Source organism: Chaetodon trifascialis, chromosome 23 (assembly GCF_039877785.1).
Source record: "Chaetodon trifascialis isolate fChaTrf1 chromosome 23, fChaTrf1.hap1, whole genome shotgun sequence".
Taxonomy (NCBI): Eukaryota; Metazoa; Chordata; class Actinopteri; order Chaetodontiformes; family Chaetodontidae; genus Chaetodon; species Chaetodon trifascialis.
This window is the reverse complement of record NC_092078.1, coordinates 3,711,005-3,727,286: the sequence shown is the minus strand read 5'-3', so window position 1 is coordinate 3,727,286 and position 16,282 is coordinate 3,711,005. Positions and strand designations below refer to the sequence as shown.

Below are 16,282 nucleotides of genomic sequence, written 5' to 3'. Positions count from 1 at the left end.
CGTCCCTGAAATGTGCAATTCCTCCTTCTGCACGTTCAGCATCAATTTCTCCTCTTGTCCCTGACCAGATCATCATCATACCAGTAATCACAGTGAGCGACACTGCGCGGAGCGTAACGCAGCGGCAGGTGACGGCGGCGCGGCCATCATGTCTGAAAGGCGGTGAAGACGCTCCGGATGCTGACTGAAGTCAAGGTCAAACATATCGAGGAGTGTCTTGTGCTGATTGTTGCGCCACAGCAGGTGTGTGCAGGCTGGTAGGCTGTCAGTTTGTGTTAAAGCCTACATTCATACTGCACTGCACACACACCCACACACACACACACACACACACACACACTCACACACACACACACACACACACACACACACACACACTGCTCTCCAGGGGATATGCACACAGTGTGTGTGGATAGAGAAAGACAGTGAGCATATGGGTGTGTTTACTCTCTGTGTGCACTGTGCAGCTCTGCAGCATGACAGAAACATTTTGCATGTGCCTTTTTAATGCAACATCCTCCTCCTCCACCTCCTCTTCCTCCCCTGTCCGTTCAGTCCTTCATCATGCCCGCCCGCCCGTTGTTCGTCTCCAAAAATCGCTCATCCACCTATTTTCCCATTTTGCTGATTTTCTTTCTGCCTTTCCTCTCTCTGTCTCTCCCCCTCCCTCCCTTCCTCCCCACCGCTTCCTCCTCTCTTTCTTTCCGCTCCATCCTCTTCCTCACCTCCCCGCTGTCCCCTCTTTCAGTCCACCCTCTCCTCTTCCCCTCCTCTTCCTCCCTCATCGTCCGACGTGGAAGCGAGTAAGAGGGGCAGATTTACAAGGGCTGTCATCTCCGCTTCTCTCTCCTTTCCCTTCCCCTCTCTCTCCCGCACATTATCTCTACCTCGCTCGCTCCCTCGCTCGCCCCAAGAGATAATTAAAGAGCCCACTAGTAATCCCATCCAGCCGTGCAGGACGAGGCAGTGCAGCCACACACTCCGACACACACCAACACGGGCATGCACGGGACTGCAGCGTGTGGCAGCGGCATGCAGAACGTGTGAAACATAAAACCTCAGTGTTTGCACACACACACACACACACACACGCACGCACTTTCAGCTCAGCAGCAGCACAGCAAAACTGCACAGGACACACACACAGAAACACACACAGAAACACACACACAGCCTCTCAGCCCAGTCGCACGCCAAGAGGCAAAAGACCAATTGACCTAGTTCATTCAAACCTGGCAACCCAGACCAAGGAAAAGATGACAAGTGGAGAAGAAGGATGGATGGAGGGAGAGACGGGTGGATGACAAACAGCATGCACGGACATGAAATGTTCTGGAGACAAGGGGCCGCATGCAATCAGGGTGGAAAACTGGACGAACGAATTCGATGGCAAAACAATACGAGATGAATGTGGAATGAATGGAGGTTTGGCAGCATGTGTGTGATGCAATGAGACGGACGGATGGACGGATGGACGGATGGACGGATGGACGGATGGACGGATGGAACGAGGGGTTCGTTGATGCAAGAAACCTGAATATGAAACATTTTGGATGGAGGAAGAAAATGGGAGAAAACGATCATTGGATGGAAAAAACAAGACTAGCCAGCGATTGATAGATCAATATCTGGAATAAAAACAGGCCTGGCAGCAGAAATGGACGAAAGGATGCATGGGCAGTCTAAGGACGGGTCAAAAAAGGGACGAATGGACTCTAATGTGAGACATTTTGGATGGAGGGATGCAGAAACTGGTGGATAAATGGACAGAACAATGGACTGGGTGGCAAAACAGAGCATATGAGTGTCGAATGACTGTGGGAAATGGTGCATGGATGGACGGGTGGACAGACGGACAAACAAAGGGCTGCGTGGACATAAAACACCTGAATATGAGACATTTTGTGATGGGATGGAGGAACTGGGAGATAAATGGACGACAAGGAAACACTGCATTGATAACAGGTAGGCAGATAGTGGACATGCATGGATGAAGGGGTGAAAAGAGAAGTGTGGACGTGAGACACCTGTAGACAGATTTTGGACAGAGGGACGAAGACATTGAGAGTTAAATGACATCAGAATGAAAAACAATGCCAGAGAGAACAATAGTTAGACACAGCAGGAGGTGCATGTGCATGTACGTACAGGATGGATGGACGAGAGGATGGAGGGGTGAAAAGAAGGATGCGTGGGCGTGAGACACATGAATACGGGACATGTCGGACGCAGAAACGGGAGACGAATGGATGGACAATGGACTGAGTGCAAAAGCAAAACTAGATAGAAGTAAATACACTGAGGGTCGCCAAGTCAGGTGTGGACGCACGGATGTGAGACACCTACACATGGACGGCATCAATACAACACAGACAGACACACAAACACATGTGTAAAATGACTGGACGAAAAGGACATTTTGGACGGAAGAATGCAGAAACTGAAAGCAGAACGAGGCGAGAGGACACGTCCAATAATAGATGAAATGTGCGTGTGTGTGTCAGCGAAACGCAGGGAAGACAAATGGACGGAGGGGTGAAAAGAGCGATGCAGGGACACCTCGGCATGAGACACGCTGGACTGAACGGAAAGCCAGTGCTACAGAGACGGACGGACAGACGGAGGGACGAGAAGACAGAAATGAAAATACACAGAAAGATAAAGTACCTGTTGCCGATTTGGGTCTGTGTCTTCCTTTGGGCCGCCGCTGGGAATTGCCCACACTGTTCTTCCTGTCCCAAAACATCACCGCCTCATTCCACCGACACACACACACACTGACTGAGTGACCAACAGAGACAGGCTGACGAGGTGTGTGTGCTCCTCGTGCGTTAAAACATGCGAGTGTGCAAGACGAGGGACAACCGAGAAAGTGTGTGTGTGTGAGAGAGAGAGAGAGAGAGAGAGAGAGAGAGAGAGAGAGAGAGAGAGAGAGAGAGAGAGAGAGAGAGAGAGAGAGAGAGGACGGAGCGTCACAGCATCACTGACGCCGTCTGCATCCCAGTGTGTGTGACTGCATGCCTGTGTGTGTGTGTGTGTGTGTGTGTGTGTGTGTGTGTGTGTGTGAAGCTCGGCGTGTGATTGCGACCGAGGGCGAGCGAGAGAGTGACAGAAGACGAGAAAGAGAGAGAGAGTGTGTGTCCTGCGTGTGTGTGTGAGAGCTCGCCTGAGTGCACCGCGCTACGTGAGCTGTTGACAAAGCAGGCTGCGAGCCGGTGTGTGCGTGTGCGCGCGTGCGTGTGTGTGAACACGAGTGCGTGAGCATGCATGTGTGTGAGAGTGAGAGAGAGAGGTAGAAAGTGTGTGAGCACCTCTGCGCGTTGCAATGAAAGGTTTGGCTGTTGCCGATGAGCGTGTGTGTGTGTGTGTGTGAGCGTGTGTGTGTGTGTGTGTGTGTGTGTGTGTGTGAGCGTGTGTGTGTGTGTGTGAGAGAGAGAGAGAGAGGGAGAGAGAGCATTCGTTGTGTTGATTAGCTTCCAGCCAGTCGCATCCAGCCGCTGCTGTTCAATTCATAAAGAGCCAGGCAGGAAGCGGCCAATCAGGAGCCGGAGACCGAGAGAGGGCGATCGAGTTAGAACGAGAAACAGAAAGAGAGAGAGAGAGATGCGGGATGGAGTGAAAGAGCTAGAGCGAGAAATGGGAAAAGAGGGGAGGGGTCGGCACAGAGAGAGAGAGAGAGCGATTGACTTACTATCAGCTGTGTGACGAGAGGAAATGCGCCATACGGCCAAAAGTATTTGGACACCGCCGTCCACACACTATTTCAACCCCCAGATGAGACGATGAATGAGTGAATTATGAGTGAAGTTCAAGGGCTGGGTGATGGGTTTACAGCTTTAAATAAGAGGGCAGAAAAAGTCCAAACGTGAAGAAAACCAATCAAATAACTGAAACCATTTATTATGTAACACTGAAATGAGTTAAATGCTCATTAATAGTTCACCTTGGCTTCTTCTCCAGGCTTTTTCCTGCTGAATATTTATGAATCAGTCAGCCTCAATAACCAGGGGAATTAAACTTTAAACCCCCCATGCACAAAGCCACGTCCGTAACGAGACGGTTCACGCTCATGTGGCTGAAAATGAGCCAATCCCTGCAGCCAAAAGCTGGTGGAGTCTTTCCAGCACAGGCTCTTATAGCAGCATGTATATGTATGTAATGGACGCAATGGTGTCCACACACTTTTGGCCAGACAGTTGAACTGCAGAGAGAGAGAGAAACAAGCGTGATGGAGGAAGACTGCAGGGTCTGACGGAGGTGGAGAGAGACGAGGGAAAAAGAGAAGTGTATACGGAGAGTCAGAGGAATGAATAAATGAAGATGGTGAGACTGGGTGGGTTCAGACGGAGGGAGAGAAATCGAAAGTGAAGTGAGCAGGACAGGGAATGAGATTGAGAGGGTGAGAGAGGAACGGGGAGAATACAGAATGAGGAGAGGGGGAGAGGAGGAGGGGAGGAGAGGGGGAGAGGGGGAGAGGAGGAGAGGAGGAGAGGAAGAGAGGAGGAGATGAGAGGAGGATGGAGGAGAGGAGGAGAAGAGGAGAGGAGGAGAGGGGGAGAGGAGGAGGAGAGGAGGAGGGGAGGAGAGAAGGAGGAGAGGAGGAGGGGAGGAGAGGGGGAAGAGAGGAGAGGAGGAGAGGAAGAGAGGAGAGGAGGAGAGGAAGAGGGGAGGTGGGGAGGAGAGGAGGAGAGGGGGAGGGGGAGGAGGAGGAGAGGGGGAGAGGGGGAGAGGGGGAGAGGAGGGTTCACGTACAGAATCCATGATCCATGATGAGAACCACACACAAACCTCACATTTCACCTTTTCACGATCACTTTCAGTGTCGATTAATCAGTTCTGCTCTTAATCAATCGATCAGGTTTTTTGGTCTAAATGTCAGAAAATGGTGTAAAATGTCAAACAGTGTTCCCGAAGCCGAAGACGACGATCTTCAATGTGTTCTTGTCTGTCACACGTGCCAGTTGACATTTAGCTAACGGGGCTAATGCTAATGCTAGGCTAACTCTGTCGCTGTGACACACCTGTAGCACACCGAGGGATCAGCTAGTCTATCAACGATTCAAACAATTTATTAATTATTAATTCATTTACACGGTTAGAAAAGAAAAGCAATTACAAATGCTAATCAAAAGTACTACACTACTACTACTACTACTACTACTACTACTACTACTACCGAACGCTGCGAGCTTCGCTTAGCTTAGCTTAGTTTAGCTTAGCAGCAAAAATGTCAGAAGGTATAAAGTGGAGACGCTGCATCTGAGCAGCTTTATGTCACTGAACAGGCAGGAAGCGACTTCTGGTGTTAATTGAAGTTAGCGGTGGGAGTCATTAAATGAAAAGGTCTTAATTTGATATAAAACCATGTAAACCTAACCACGCACACACACGGACAACGCAACACACCCTCGGAACTAATCAAGTGGAAAGGTCAATTACCAGAACGATACACTGAACATGAGTGTGAGTGTGGTCACAGTTTGCTTGTGTTTAAGCACCAAAATCACTTGATTAGGTTGAGGGAAAGATCGTGTTTGGGTTGAAATGAATATGCTAATACTTCAGCTGACTTTGTGTAAGTAATATATGCAATATGCCTGACTTCCTCCGTTGTAGTGCCACAGCCACAGGAAGTCGAAGCCTGCTATAGACACATGTGACGCCGTGTGCTGTGGTTTTTCTGGCGAGGACGAGCTGCACGCTCACATCCTGTCAGCTGTCCATTTGGCAGGAGCAGACAGTAAAGAGCACTGGAGGCCATTTCTGTCCTCTCGCATCCCAAAACTCTTCACCTCCATCTTCCTCTCAGTCCATCGTACCCCTCCTCATCATGCAGTATTTTATTTTCCTCCTGTAGTGCAACCAATCGCAGCGTCTGAAAAGAGGAAACGGGGCTTTTCCATCAGGGTTTTTGTGTCTCTTTCAGTGCAGGTGCATCAGAAGAAACATCCATTGTTTGTATTTCGATCGGCTGGTTGTTGGTTACATTATAACATTAAGTAAAGATGAATCCTTCAGTACTGCAGTCATGGTATCTGAACTCCCTCCTTCTGTCTTTACATTGATCCCTTACAATGGGAGTGAACCTGCTGCCATCATAAATCTGCTCCGTCCTTCCTCCTCCGACAGCTCTGCTCTGTCTTGTCACCTCCCCTCTTCCTCCTCCTCTTCTTCGCTACTGCATCACACATCCTGATTAACAGCTGATAGGCAAAGGCGCTGAATGTACTGCAGAGCCGCGCTCTAAAATAACATCAGCCTAAAAAAGCTATCACACCCACGCGACCATATGTGATGCCTGTGTGAAAACTTTGTAAATGATGGTCTGCTTTTGAAGTTACGGGCTGTTTGAGTCCTTCCTATTTCTGAGGACAACAATCTAAACATTTACTGCCTTCATGTATGTGTGTACAATAACTGCGAAGTGTGTAAAAATACTCTTTAGACATAAGAACATCTCTGATCTCCTGGACTGCACGAAGAGGCCGAACACGTTGTTTATTCCAGTTATTGAAGAAGAGATGAGGCCAATTAAGTGTTATCTTATCATAAATAACTGATCAAGTGTTCACTCACCCGCAGTGAGTCTGCATGAAACTGGAGAACATTTTATCTGTGCGCAGATACTCGTGAAGTGTTTTCCATCGTAAGCGTTGCATAATCCTGTTCTGCCACAGTGCAAAGTCACATTCCTGCACGAGTTCAGCAGGTTTTACTTTCCGCACCGACGCCGTCAGGACAAACGTGAGAGCACGTCTCTGAGACGTCCACCTCACGCACGGCGCTTTTGTTGACATTCGTTTCTCTGATAGGATCAGAAAGTAGGAAACGCAGACGAGACTCCAGCGACTTCCGTCTGTTTTCTTCCAGAGAAACGAGGCTGGACTCTTCTTTGTGATGTTTACTGGTAAACTTCTGCAGAGAGAAACGACTTCACAGCTCATCTCCTCTCCCCAAAGACGCGTTTCAGTAGATTATTCTTCTCTTTATTAGAATCATTATGGCTTTTTTTTTCTTAATGAAACACAAACGGGTGTGTTGGATGCGTCTTACAGGACAGATGATGTCTTCTACTGCGGCTCTTTGCAGAGACCCGACTCTGGAGACGTGTCTTCAGGCTTCTAAACACTCATCGAGGCACAATCAATCAATCATTTAGTCTATTAAGATGTCTGAAAATAGGGAAAAATGGAAAGCACAATTCCACTAAAGTTCACGGTGATGCATTCAAATGGCTCGCTCTGCTGAAGAGATGGTCCAAACCCAAAGATCTTCATCTAACAATGACAGTTTCTCTTTTAAAAATGCAAATTTCAGCCTCATCAGATTCACACGAGCGTCATGTTACAGTTCCTGAACCACGACTGATGCTGAAGGAAACTGATTTAGCCTAGCGTGCTAACATGCTTACTTCTAGCCGGTATGTTATGGTACGTTTACCATTTTACTTTAGCTTGTTAGCATGCTAACATTTGCCAGTTAGCACTTGACTCAAAGTAAATCTGGGGCTGATGGGAGTGTTGTTAGTTTTTCAGGTCACAAACAAAAGCAAACTGCAGCCAGACAAAGTGAATTTTTGAGCTGATAACAGGGAAAAACAAAAAACTGAAGGGATCATCATCAAAATTATAACAGTTTACAACTTTCTAACAACTTCATAGCAATGCGTCCAAATGCTGTAAAAGCATTTTACTCAACTACAAATGTGGAAAACTAGAGGAAAAGGCAGCTGATCACCAAAATCCATTGGGATCCACCCTCAGGGGACCATGAATATCTGTACCACATGCAGTAGTTACTGGATTAAAGTACATAAAAGCATGCTAGCATGGCTAAAACCTATGACACGAGCATGTGAAAATGCAGGATTCTGGAGGAAACTGCTTAAAAAAAGACCTGAGGAGAGCTAAAAGAGCAGCATGACTGGAGCCAGAAGTGATCCTGTGCCTTGCTCAAGGACACTTGGTGTCTTGCTGACTCTTCCACTTGGTTTTCTTCTTTCCTTTGCAGTAAGATGCAGCAGTTAATGCTCCTTGGCATATGAGAAACATATTTGCACAGTGAAATCTGCTGGGATTCCCTATTACAAATAACCCTAAACCATCACTAATCCAGGTTCATCCCCGGGCCTCCCACCAATATCGCTCTTAGCCCTCGCCCGCATTCGATCCCGCAGTTACGTAACGGCGGCGAGGCCCGGAGGGGGGACCGGAGCGGCGCCAGGAGAGCGAGCTGCTCCCTTTCTTGCTGATTTGCCGTTTTGCCAGCCGTTTTCAGAACATCTCGTTAAGTCGGCGGCATCAATTTCACAGAAGCGGCTGCGTCTTGTCAGCTATCAGCGTGAATAACGGGGACGTTTGCTCTCTTTCTCACTGTTTTAGGGCTCTGTCTTACGCTGACAGCTCATTTTATCGCACGCTCTGTTCTCCTCTCTTTGAATCGCTCCTTTCTGCTATTCCCACTTTCTTGTCTGTGCCCCCTCGCAGCTCATCTCTCTCTCTGCCGTTCCCACACTTGACCAGAGGATCTAGCTTCCCCTTTAGTCTCACTTCAGACTGATAAGGACTTGCTTTCCGTCTCTTTCGCTGCATAACTCTCACCCATAATATTTACTGTCCTCTTATCTCGTTCCCATGAATGCGGCCGGACTTTGAGCTAGCATGCAGACAGTGCAGCGCATGCCAAGCTGAACCATCTGACAATAAGCTGGTGGCTGCTTTGAGAGAAACCAGGGATCAAAACCAGACAAACAAAAGATTTACCTCCTTTTCTTTCACTGTAACAACAGTATTCAAGCTTTGTTTACCTCTGTCATGGTCTGTTTGATAGGTATTCCTCCTTCAAAGAGCCGCTGCTAGGAAGGAAAAATGACACCAAAAACGATTTACCTGTTGGTCCAGTTCAAACAAAGAAAGAAAGGAGTTTTGTCTTTTTGTTTCAGCCACACAGACGTAGAGTTATGGCTGGAAAAACTTGCTTGACATGCCGTGTTTTTCCATGGAACTTGCATATATATCTGGTTTAGAAGTCCTGAGTGATTCTTCCAAGTAAATCAGACGTCGTTTATGTCTCTAATTCACTTGCTGTGCACCCAAACCTCATTTCCACCAGAGGAAATCTGTCCTGCAAGGTTGAAAACCTGATGTCTTGAGGTTATTCAAGGACGAGACGGGAAGGTTTTTTTGATGGCAGACCCCTCGCTGAGTTTAGAAAATATGTGAAACCTTTGATTTTTCTTCCTGCTGTACATCACATGCTGTCAGCGAGGGGCGACTGTCTGAATTTTGACGACATCATCCTCAAAGAAGCCCAGCGAGACAGCCGTGAACTGCATTTCTGCTTCTTCGAGGCCAGTGGAGACAGAACTGGTTCAGCCAAACTTAATCCAGCTTTCACCGGATTTGAATTTTGTCCTGAATTTTCAATGAATCTTTAGTGAATTAGTCAAAAGGGGGTGGACTAATTTACTGATTACAGCCTCATTTTCTGAGCGTCCTGCCACAGGCTGGGTGACCAGCAGCAGAGTCGCTTGCAAGCTAACCGCTAACATGCAGATGGTGCAACAAAGGCAATAATCTCATAAACCCTCCTCATTTTTTCTCTTAAGTTCACCAAATGCACTACATTTGTGTGGATTTACTTTGCAAAACCTGCCTGTTGTTGTGTTGTTTTCAGGCTGCATGATGCTGAAGTTAAATATGTAAGCAGGCTAATGAAGCAGTGGATGGTGATGAGATCGTAATTAACCACCAACAGTCGACAAGAAGCGCTCAGAAAGAATGATTTAAGTGTCGCTTCGAAGGTCAACATTTCTACAATGATCTGAACTGCTAGCTGAGGTATTATTCACCACAAAGAAAAGAAAAAACTAATCTCCTTATGCTTACTTACCTTAAAATTTGTATCTCAAAATGACAAAATAATCTCTCACTGTTGCGGTTCGGTTTATTCTATGTCAGGCTACACAGTCCAAAAGCCAACATGACAAGAAGTCTGTAAAGTGATGACAAAAACAGAAACCTGGACATCTACAGGACAACCAGGAATGCTCCAGTTGCTGATGAAGATCATGTAATACGATCAAAAGCTTGACAACAGCCAAGATCGAGAAAAGAAACATTTCCATGATTACATGAAGCCGAGCTGTTCATCAGGGAAAAGCAAACAATGAATTCATTCTGCAACAAATCTGCATTAAAAACACAACAGAACAATTATTCTCCATCTACTGTTTGCTTTGTTTGGTTGTCCGGTCCAAAAACCAGCAACATGAGTTCATCACTTCAACATACACCAACACATTTTCCTCTGCGGCCGAGACAAGTGAAGCTCAGCGGAGCCACTTAAACCCCAGAGCTGTGAAATAACCATAAAGATATAAAAGCTCGACAAGCCACCAGTCATCACAGCTCAAAGTCTGCAACAGCCTCAGATCACTTCAGAGCCACAGATGAGAGTCAGAGTGAAACATGTTGAACGCCTGAACACACACACACACACACGCGCACACACACACACAGATTATTACAGCGCAGTACCTTGAAGTCGCTCAGAAAGAAGCTCTGGACCGCTAACTTTGTGTCGTGAAGTCAAGTCTGAGTCCCTCTGGGTCCAAGTGAGTATGAACCGAAACAAGAGAGTCAGAGGGAGGGGGAGGGAAGGGGGGAGGGAGGGAGGGAGGGAGGGAGGGATGGACAGATTTATGGGCAGAGAACCAGAAACAGAGAGAGAGGCGAAGATGAAAGGGGGAGAGGTGGAGCAACACTGATGGAGGACAAAAGTCTCCACAAAGGATGAAACAAAAATAATGAGGAGGAAAAAAGTTTGAGTGAAAATATGTGGAAACAGGAGCAGGTTCCCACAAATGGTGGCACATAAATACACACACACACACGCACACACACACTCTGACCACCCCGACAGAGCAGACATCTGGCCCAGAGTGGATTATGGGTAATTAACTGCTCTTTAATGTTTCCTGCTGAGTGAAAACTCTGACAGGACAGCGACACAGATGACACACAGATACACAAAAAATGTGTGTGCGCGTGTTCGTAGCTCCAGAGAGCAAGACGGGAATAACTGAGATTACACTGTGATCCACCGCGGAGGCACACACACACACACGCGCACACACACACACACACACACACACACACACACACACACACACACACATGCACACACAAATACACACACACGCACACACACACACACACACACACACACACACACACACACACGCGCACACACAAATACACACACACGCACACACACACACACACACACACACACACACACACACACACACACACACACACGCTCACAAATGCCTATAGAGAGTTATTCATTTGCCAACCATGACCTTAAACCTGTTCTCAGCTCTTAATCCTGCCTTTATGTGCGTATGTGTGTGTGTGTGTGCATGTGAGTGTGTGTACGTGTGAGTGTGTGTGACTTTCATCTTCAATCCTGCAGGTGTAAATCTACTTTCTGATTGTGTTACTTGTCTGCAAAGGTTTTATCCTTATTTATTACCTTAATGAACCCAACGTGAGTCTGATAAGAAAGAAGACTTGAACAAACTGACAAACTGCTGCACGCATTCGACTGGTTGAGCTCATGTGGGTGAGGATGAGACTGTGTGTGTGTGTGTGTGTGTGTGTGCGTGTGTGTGTGTGTACAACTTAATCCTCAAGATTCCCAGGCTTGTCCATTCGTCCAGTGACCCCAGGCCGAATGCTGAAGATAGTATCGACCACAAAAAGAAACAAGAAAAGGACTGAGGGATCGACAGAGGAGGGGGAGAGGACACCTGAGGGATTTCTACAAGGTATGTCCACGAAAGACGAGACACAGAGGACACACAAGCATAACAAACGCAGATGTTTCAATATAAGGCATGAAGGGTCCACAGATGTCCAGCAGAATCAGAATCAGACACCAGAACCACCGTAAATGAGACAAAAGAGCAGCTGTTCCACTCTGAGAGCTCACCCACACCTCCGAGGAAAAGCCCACTTACTCAAAGCTCATAACCATGAGAGTTTCAATGTAGATTGGCCAGTACATGGAGACCTTTGCTTTTTGGCTCAGCTCCCTGTTCTCCATGACAGTCCAGTACAATGCTCGCATTGATGCTCGCTGTGCATCACTCCAGCTGCTGATCACATGCTCCATCTCTGCCCAATCCAAAGGGAGCAATCCACCATTTTCTGGCGCCCTGGCCTCAGACTTGGAGGTACTGAGTCTCATCCCAAAAAACCGCCCCAGTGCAGGCTGGAGGTCACAGGTCGAGGTCGCAACCACATCACCCCCAAAATGCAGAAATACAATCCTGAGGCCACCAGGCTGGACCTTCAGCCCACTGAGAACGTGCTTGACTGCCTGCCAAGACCATCTGACGTCACGGTGGCCATATGTCAACCCAGCAACACACGACAGCCACCACCATTAAAACAGCCAATATCTGTGGGAAAGATGGAGTTCATCGCTCCCTTCAGGGACTTCATGTTGGTTTTTGCATTGTCACCCATCTCTATATTGGTACAAGGAAACCTCAAGCTTAAACAAATGATCTCTAGAGGTTATAATCCATCACTTTCGAACACAGAAAAAGTCCAGAAATGCATTCAAAACCTCCCTCTACATTAGAGCTGAAGCGACTAGTCCATAACTAGTTAGTTAATCAACACAAAAAAGAATTATTTTGATGGTCAAATACTCATTTCAGCAAAAATTAAATGCTAAACTACGAAGAACTGATGCTCTCCTTTGTCATACGTGGACTGAATTTCGGACAAACGGCCATGGAAATAAACGTTAGCTGCAGCTACATCTTATGGATTCTCCGTTGAAGCCTCGTTTTGAATTACACTTGTAGGAACAAGAGAGAAAATCCCACATGTGGGAGAAGAAGAGGAAAAACAAGCGCACCTGAAGAAATTGCAGGGAGTTTAATTCTCACAAGAGCTGTATCCTCGTGGGATCTTTGTCTTCGCCGATTTTTGCAGACTAAAGGCATGGCAGCTGCAGAAACCATCAACGACTCCCTGAAGTAGAACAAGCTCTGCGACGTCCCCTGGTGATATTAGTCGCGCTCGCATGGGGCTCAAGAGAAAGCAAGAAAAACACGAAAGATGGATATCGAGAAGCAAAGACTGTCAAAGCATGACGAAGAGACTCCGAACACGGCATGAGACGGACGCATTTATCTGTGATTTACGGCTCCGATGCCGCCATATTGACTCAACAACAGCAAACTTTACCAATCAAACTCCAAGACGTGTGACAGGAAAACACTGCAGACATTGAAATGCTGTAACAGTCAATAAGCCGGAAAACAAGACCGGATGAAAAATGGAGACAATAATGTCCTGTTTTTATGTCCTCAGAAAAACAGATGTTTGGTTTGAGGTGACGTTAGACGAACGTTACAGCCCAGACTGAAAATGTTTGTTGTGTATACGGTGGCCATTTCAGTCTGAGCTCGTCAGGTTTAGCTTTAATTTGTCAACCATGACACAGCTTTCAACAGCATGAAGCTGAACACTGGGCCAGGGTATACTCGATCAGAGCAAGGCTGTATGAAGTGTTGTCCGACCAAATCTGTCAATCATCTATAGCAAGTTAAAAGTCCCTCTCAACAGGAACATTTCCCAGCTCCTCCTGGGAGATAACGAGGTGTTCCTAAACCAGATGAGATACATAATCTCTCCAGCTTGCTCTGGGTAAACCCCACGGTGTCCTATCAGTTGTATGTTCCTGGAAAACCCTCCATAGGAAGGCGCCCAGGATGCATCCTGATCAGATGCCCCAAACACCTCAACTGGCTCCACTGGATGCACTCAAAGGCAGAGCGTCGCAGGCTGGGCTTCCATCCAAATGTATGGTAAATTTGTACTGAATTTGGAGAAAATCATGAAAATAAAATGCAAATGAATGCTTGTTTTCATTTCACTACAGTTCTACGATTATCAGGAGTCGGATCACCGAGATAAACAGTGGGTGGCGCCACCTCTCAAGTCAGAAAACCATTATACTACTGAAGAAGAGGAGGGCGCAACGAGGTTACGTGATTAAAAGAGCGCCAGTAGAAGTTCAAATTGTGGAAAAATGCAGAAAACACAATGGAAATGTGACATTTCAGAGCAGTGAGACGTTTTAATCTGTTTTAATCGAGCACTTCTGATGGACCATCCTGGCCCCTTGGCATTGATGTATCATGTGATGATAGCATGATGTGCTAACGTTAGCACAGTGACATGCAGACAGTAAACTACAGTCTTAACATCAGATGTTAGAAAGTTAACACAGTTAGCATTTTTGCTATGATTCACACATAATTTGTACATTTCACTTCAGACTCCACTCTGGAACAGTAAATATATTCTATAACTTTCAGTTTTCAGTGTTTTTCTCTGCACAGATTTTAACACAGATATATTCTGCTGGCCTGTGAAGTGACTTCACGTCAGTCCTTCATCCAGAGCAAACTGTGGTCAGCCGCCCAAGCGCAACATATTGTCCCAACTTCTTCTCTTTATCTGCTTATTCTGACAGGGAGATGGGAGACGACTACTGTCACCTGCTGTCTTAAGCTTGTATTAATGCCTGCATGTGAGTGAGTTCGCATTACTACACGCGCACATGCATGTGTATTTCTACGTGTGCGCGTGTATGTGCGCTGATGGAGGCTACTAATCTGCTAATCCACCCCCCACAGAGCCAGATTACTGGTGGGAGTTTGATAAGAATATGTGGGAGGCATTAAAACATATTAGAGTTCCTCTGCTCGCCACGATCTGGCCCAGACAAATCCTTTATCTCACAAGACAGCGTGGACCATTTAAACATTCTGATATTACATGAAATGATGGGATCTAATGTGCGTTAACTGGCATCTTTAGCTAATTAAAACTGTATGTTTCAGGTCTCTAATTGTTGAGTTACAACCCTTTACAAAAACATGTCCTAAACCCTCTGAAAAGTCAACAGAAATAGAAACATAGTGTATTTCTTTGTGTGTATTTGGGCAAAACTTTGTTGGGCCCAGCTCTGCTGCACATTTGCTAAATCTTAGAACTGCAGTCCGTCTCACTGTCCATACTTGGACAAGCCATAAAAAGTTGTTTTGAGACAGCATGTTTGGTGGTTGGTTTGACAAATACATGGTACATTAGATTAGCTTTCACGCAGCTGCTTCTCCGGGCTTTTCCACGGGAAGCATCTGGGTCTGTCTCTCAAGCAATTATTCATAAACACTTTGATATATTTGTAACCAACACAATCTGTGTTTGATATCAGAGCTGACTCTCCATGTAAGGAACGAACAGCTGTGTGCATCTGACTGATAGCAGCGTGTGGAAATGTGTGTGTGCAGACCATAATCCACAGCGTTCCCAGGCCGGTCCATTTGTTCAGCTACCCGCGGCCAAATGCTGAAGACTCTGTGACCCCAAACACTGAGGCAACAACAGCAACACAAGACAGACTCGTCCTCTTCGGTGGAGTCCGCCATGTTTCTACAGCGAGCCAAACACCGGCTCCAGAGAGCCTTTATTGTTCGGGGTGTTCAGCTGGTTGCAATCTGCAACCTCACCACTAGATGCCACTCAATCCTGCACCTTTAAGAACAAAATACAGCAAGTACTCCATCAATCCAAGCCAACATCTCATGATGTCGTCAACAACAATATGGAAATAATGTGAAAACAACCTGTTGTGATGATTTTCAGTGAGTGTTAACATCAACGCTAGCCCTGCAGTCACACAAGATACATGGAAATATAGCAGCAATTTGCTGTTATGGTGGTTATTAAGGTGGTTTTGCTTCATATATTTGCATTGTAAGGGGGAAAAAGTGCAGTTTAAAGTGCAAAGTTGTAATGTTTTGAAAAAAAATTGATGGTGCAGCATGAACGCAGCATTGCTACCATCCTGCTGCTCGAAATGTAGGCAATCAAGTCCTCAAAATTCAATCAAATACCTCTTTTTGCCATTTGGTGCTGCTAATGAGCAACATGTGCAGCTTTAGCTAAGCCCAGCTGTTTTGGCGTGGTCTGACAAAACAGTTACGTAAGTAAATATAATACTTTTCTTTGGTGATTTTACAGAAATTTGGAGCCTTTTTTCCGCAGGAAATTGGAATAAAAGCCTTCAATTATTACCAGAAGTAAAAAATTGAGCTGTTGTCAGACTGCGGTATGAGAGAGTGGGGTTACATAAGGAAGTTTCTGGCTCAGAAACCCTTTCTGGTTATATAACTCTGGTTTGGGACAGA

At 46.4% G+C, this 16,282-nt stretch overlaps 1 protein-coding gene across 3 annotated transcripts in view; it reads right to left on the bottom strand.

Annotated features, from left to right (window-relative positions):
- The window catches only part of nhsl2 (NHS-like 2), a 122,337-nt gene that overhangs the window by 69,040 nt on the left and 37,015 nt on the right, over window positions 1-16,282 (bottom strand). The window contains exon 1 of one of the 3 annotated variants that reach the window (XM_070993062.1): window positions 2,668-2,874. The exons of the other annotated variants lie outside the window; for them this stretch is intronic. Coding sequence (XP_070849163.1) covers window positions 2,668-2,746 — 79 coding nt within the window. The 5' untranslated portion in view covers window positions 2,747-2,874. Of the gene's footprint in view, window positions 1-2,667; window positions 2,875-16,282 lie in introns of those variants that run through there. 3 annotated transcript variants of the gene reach the window in all.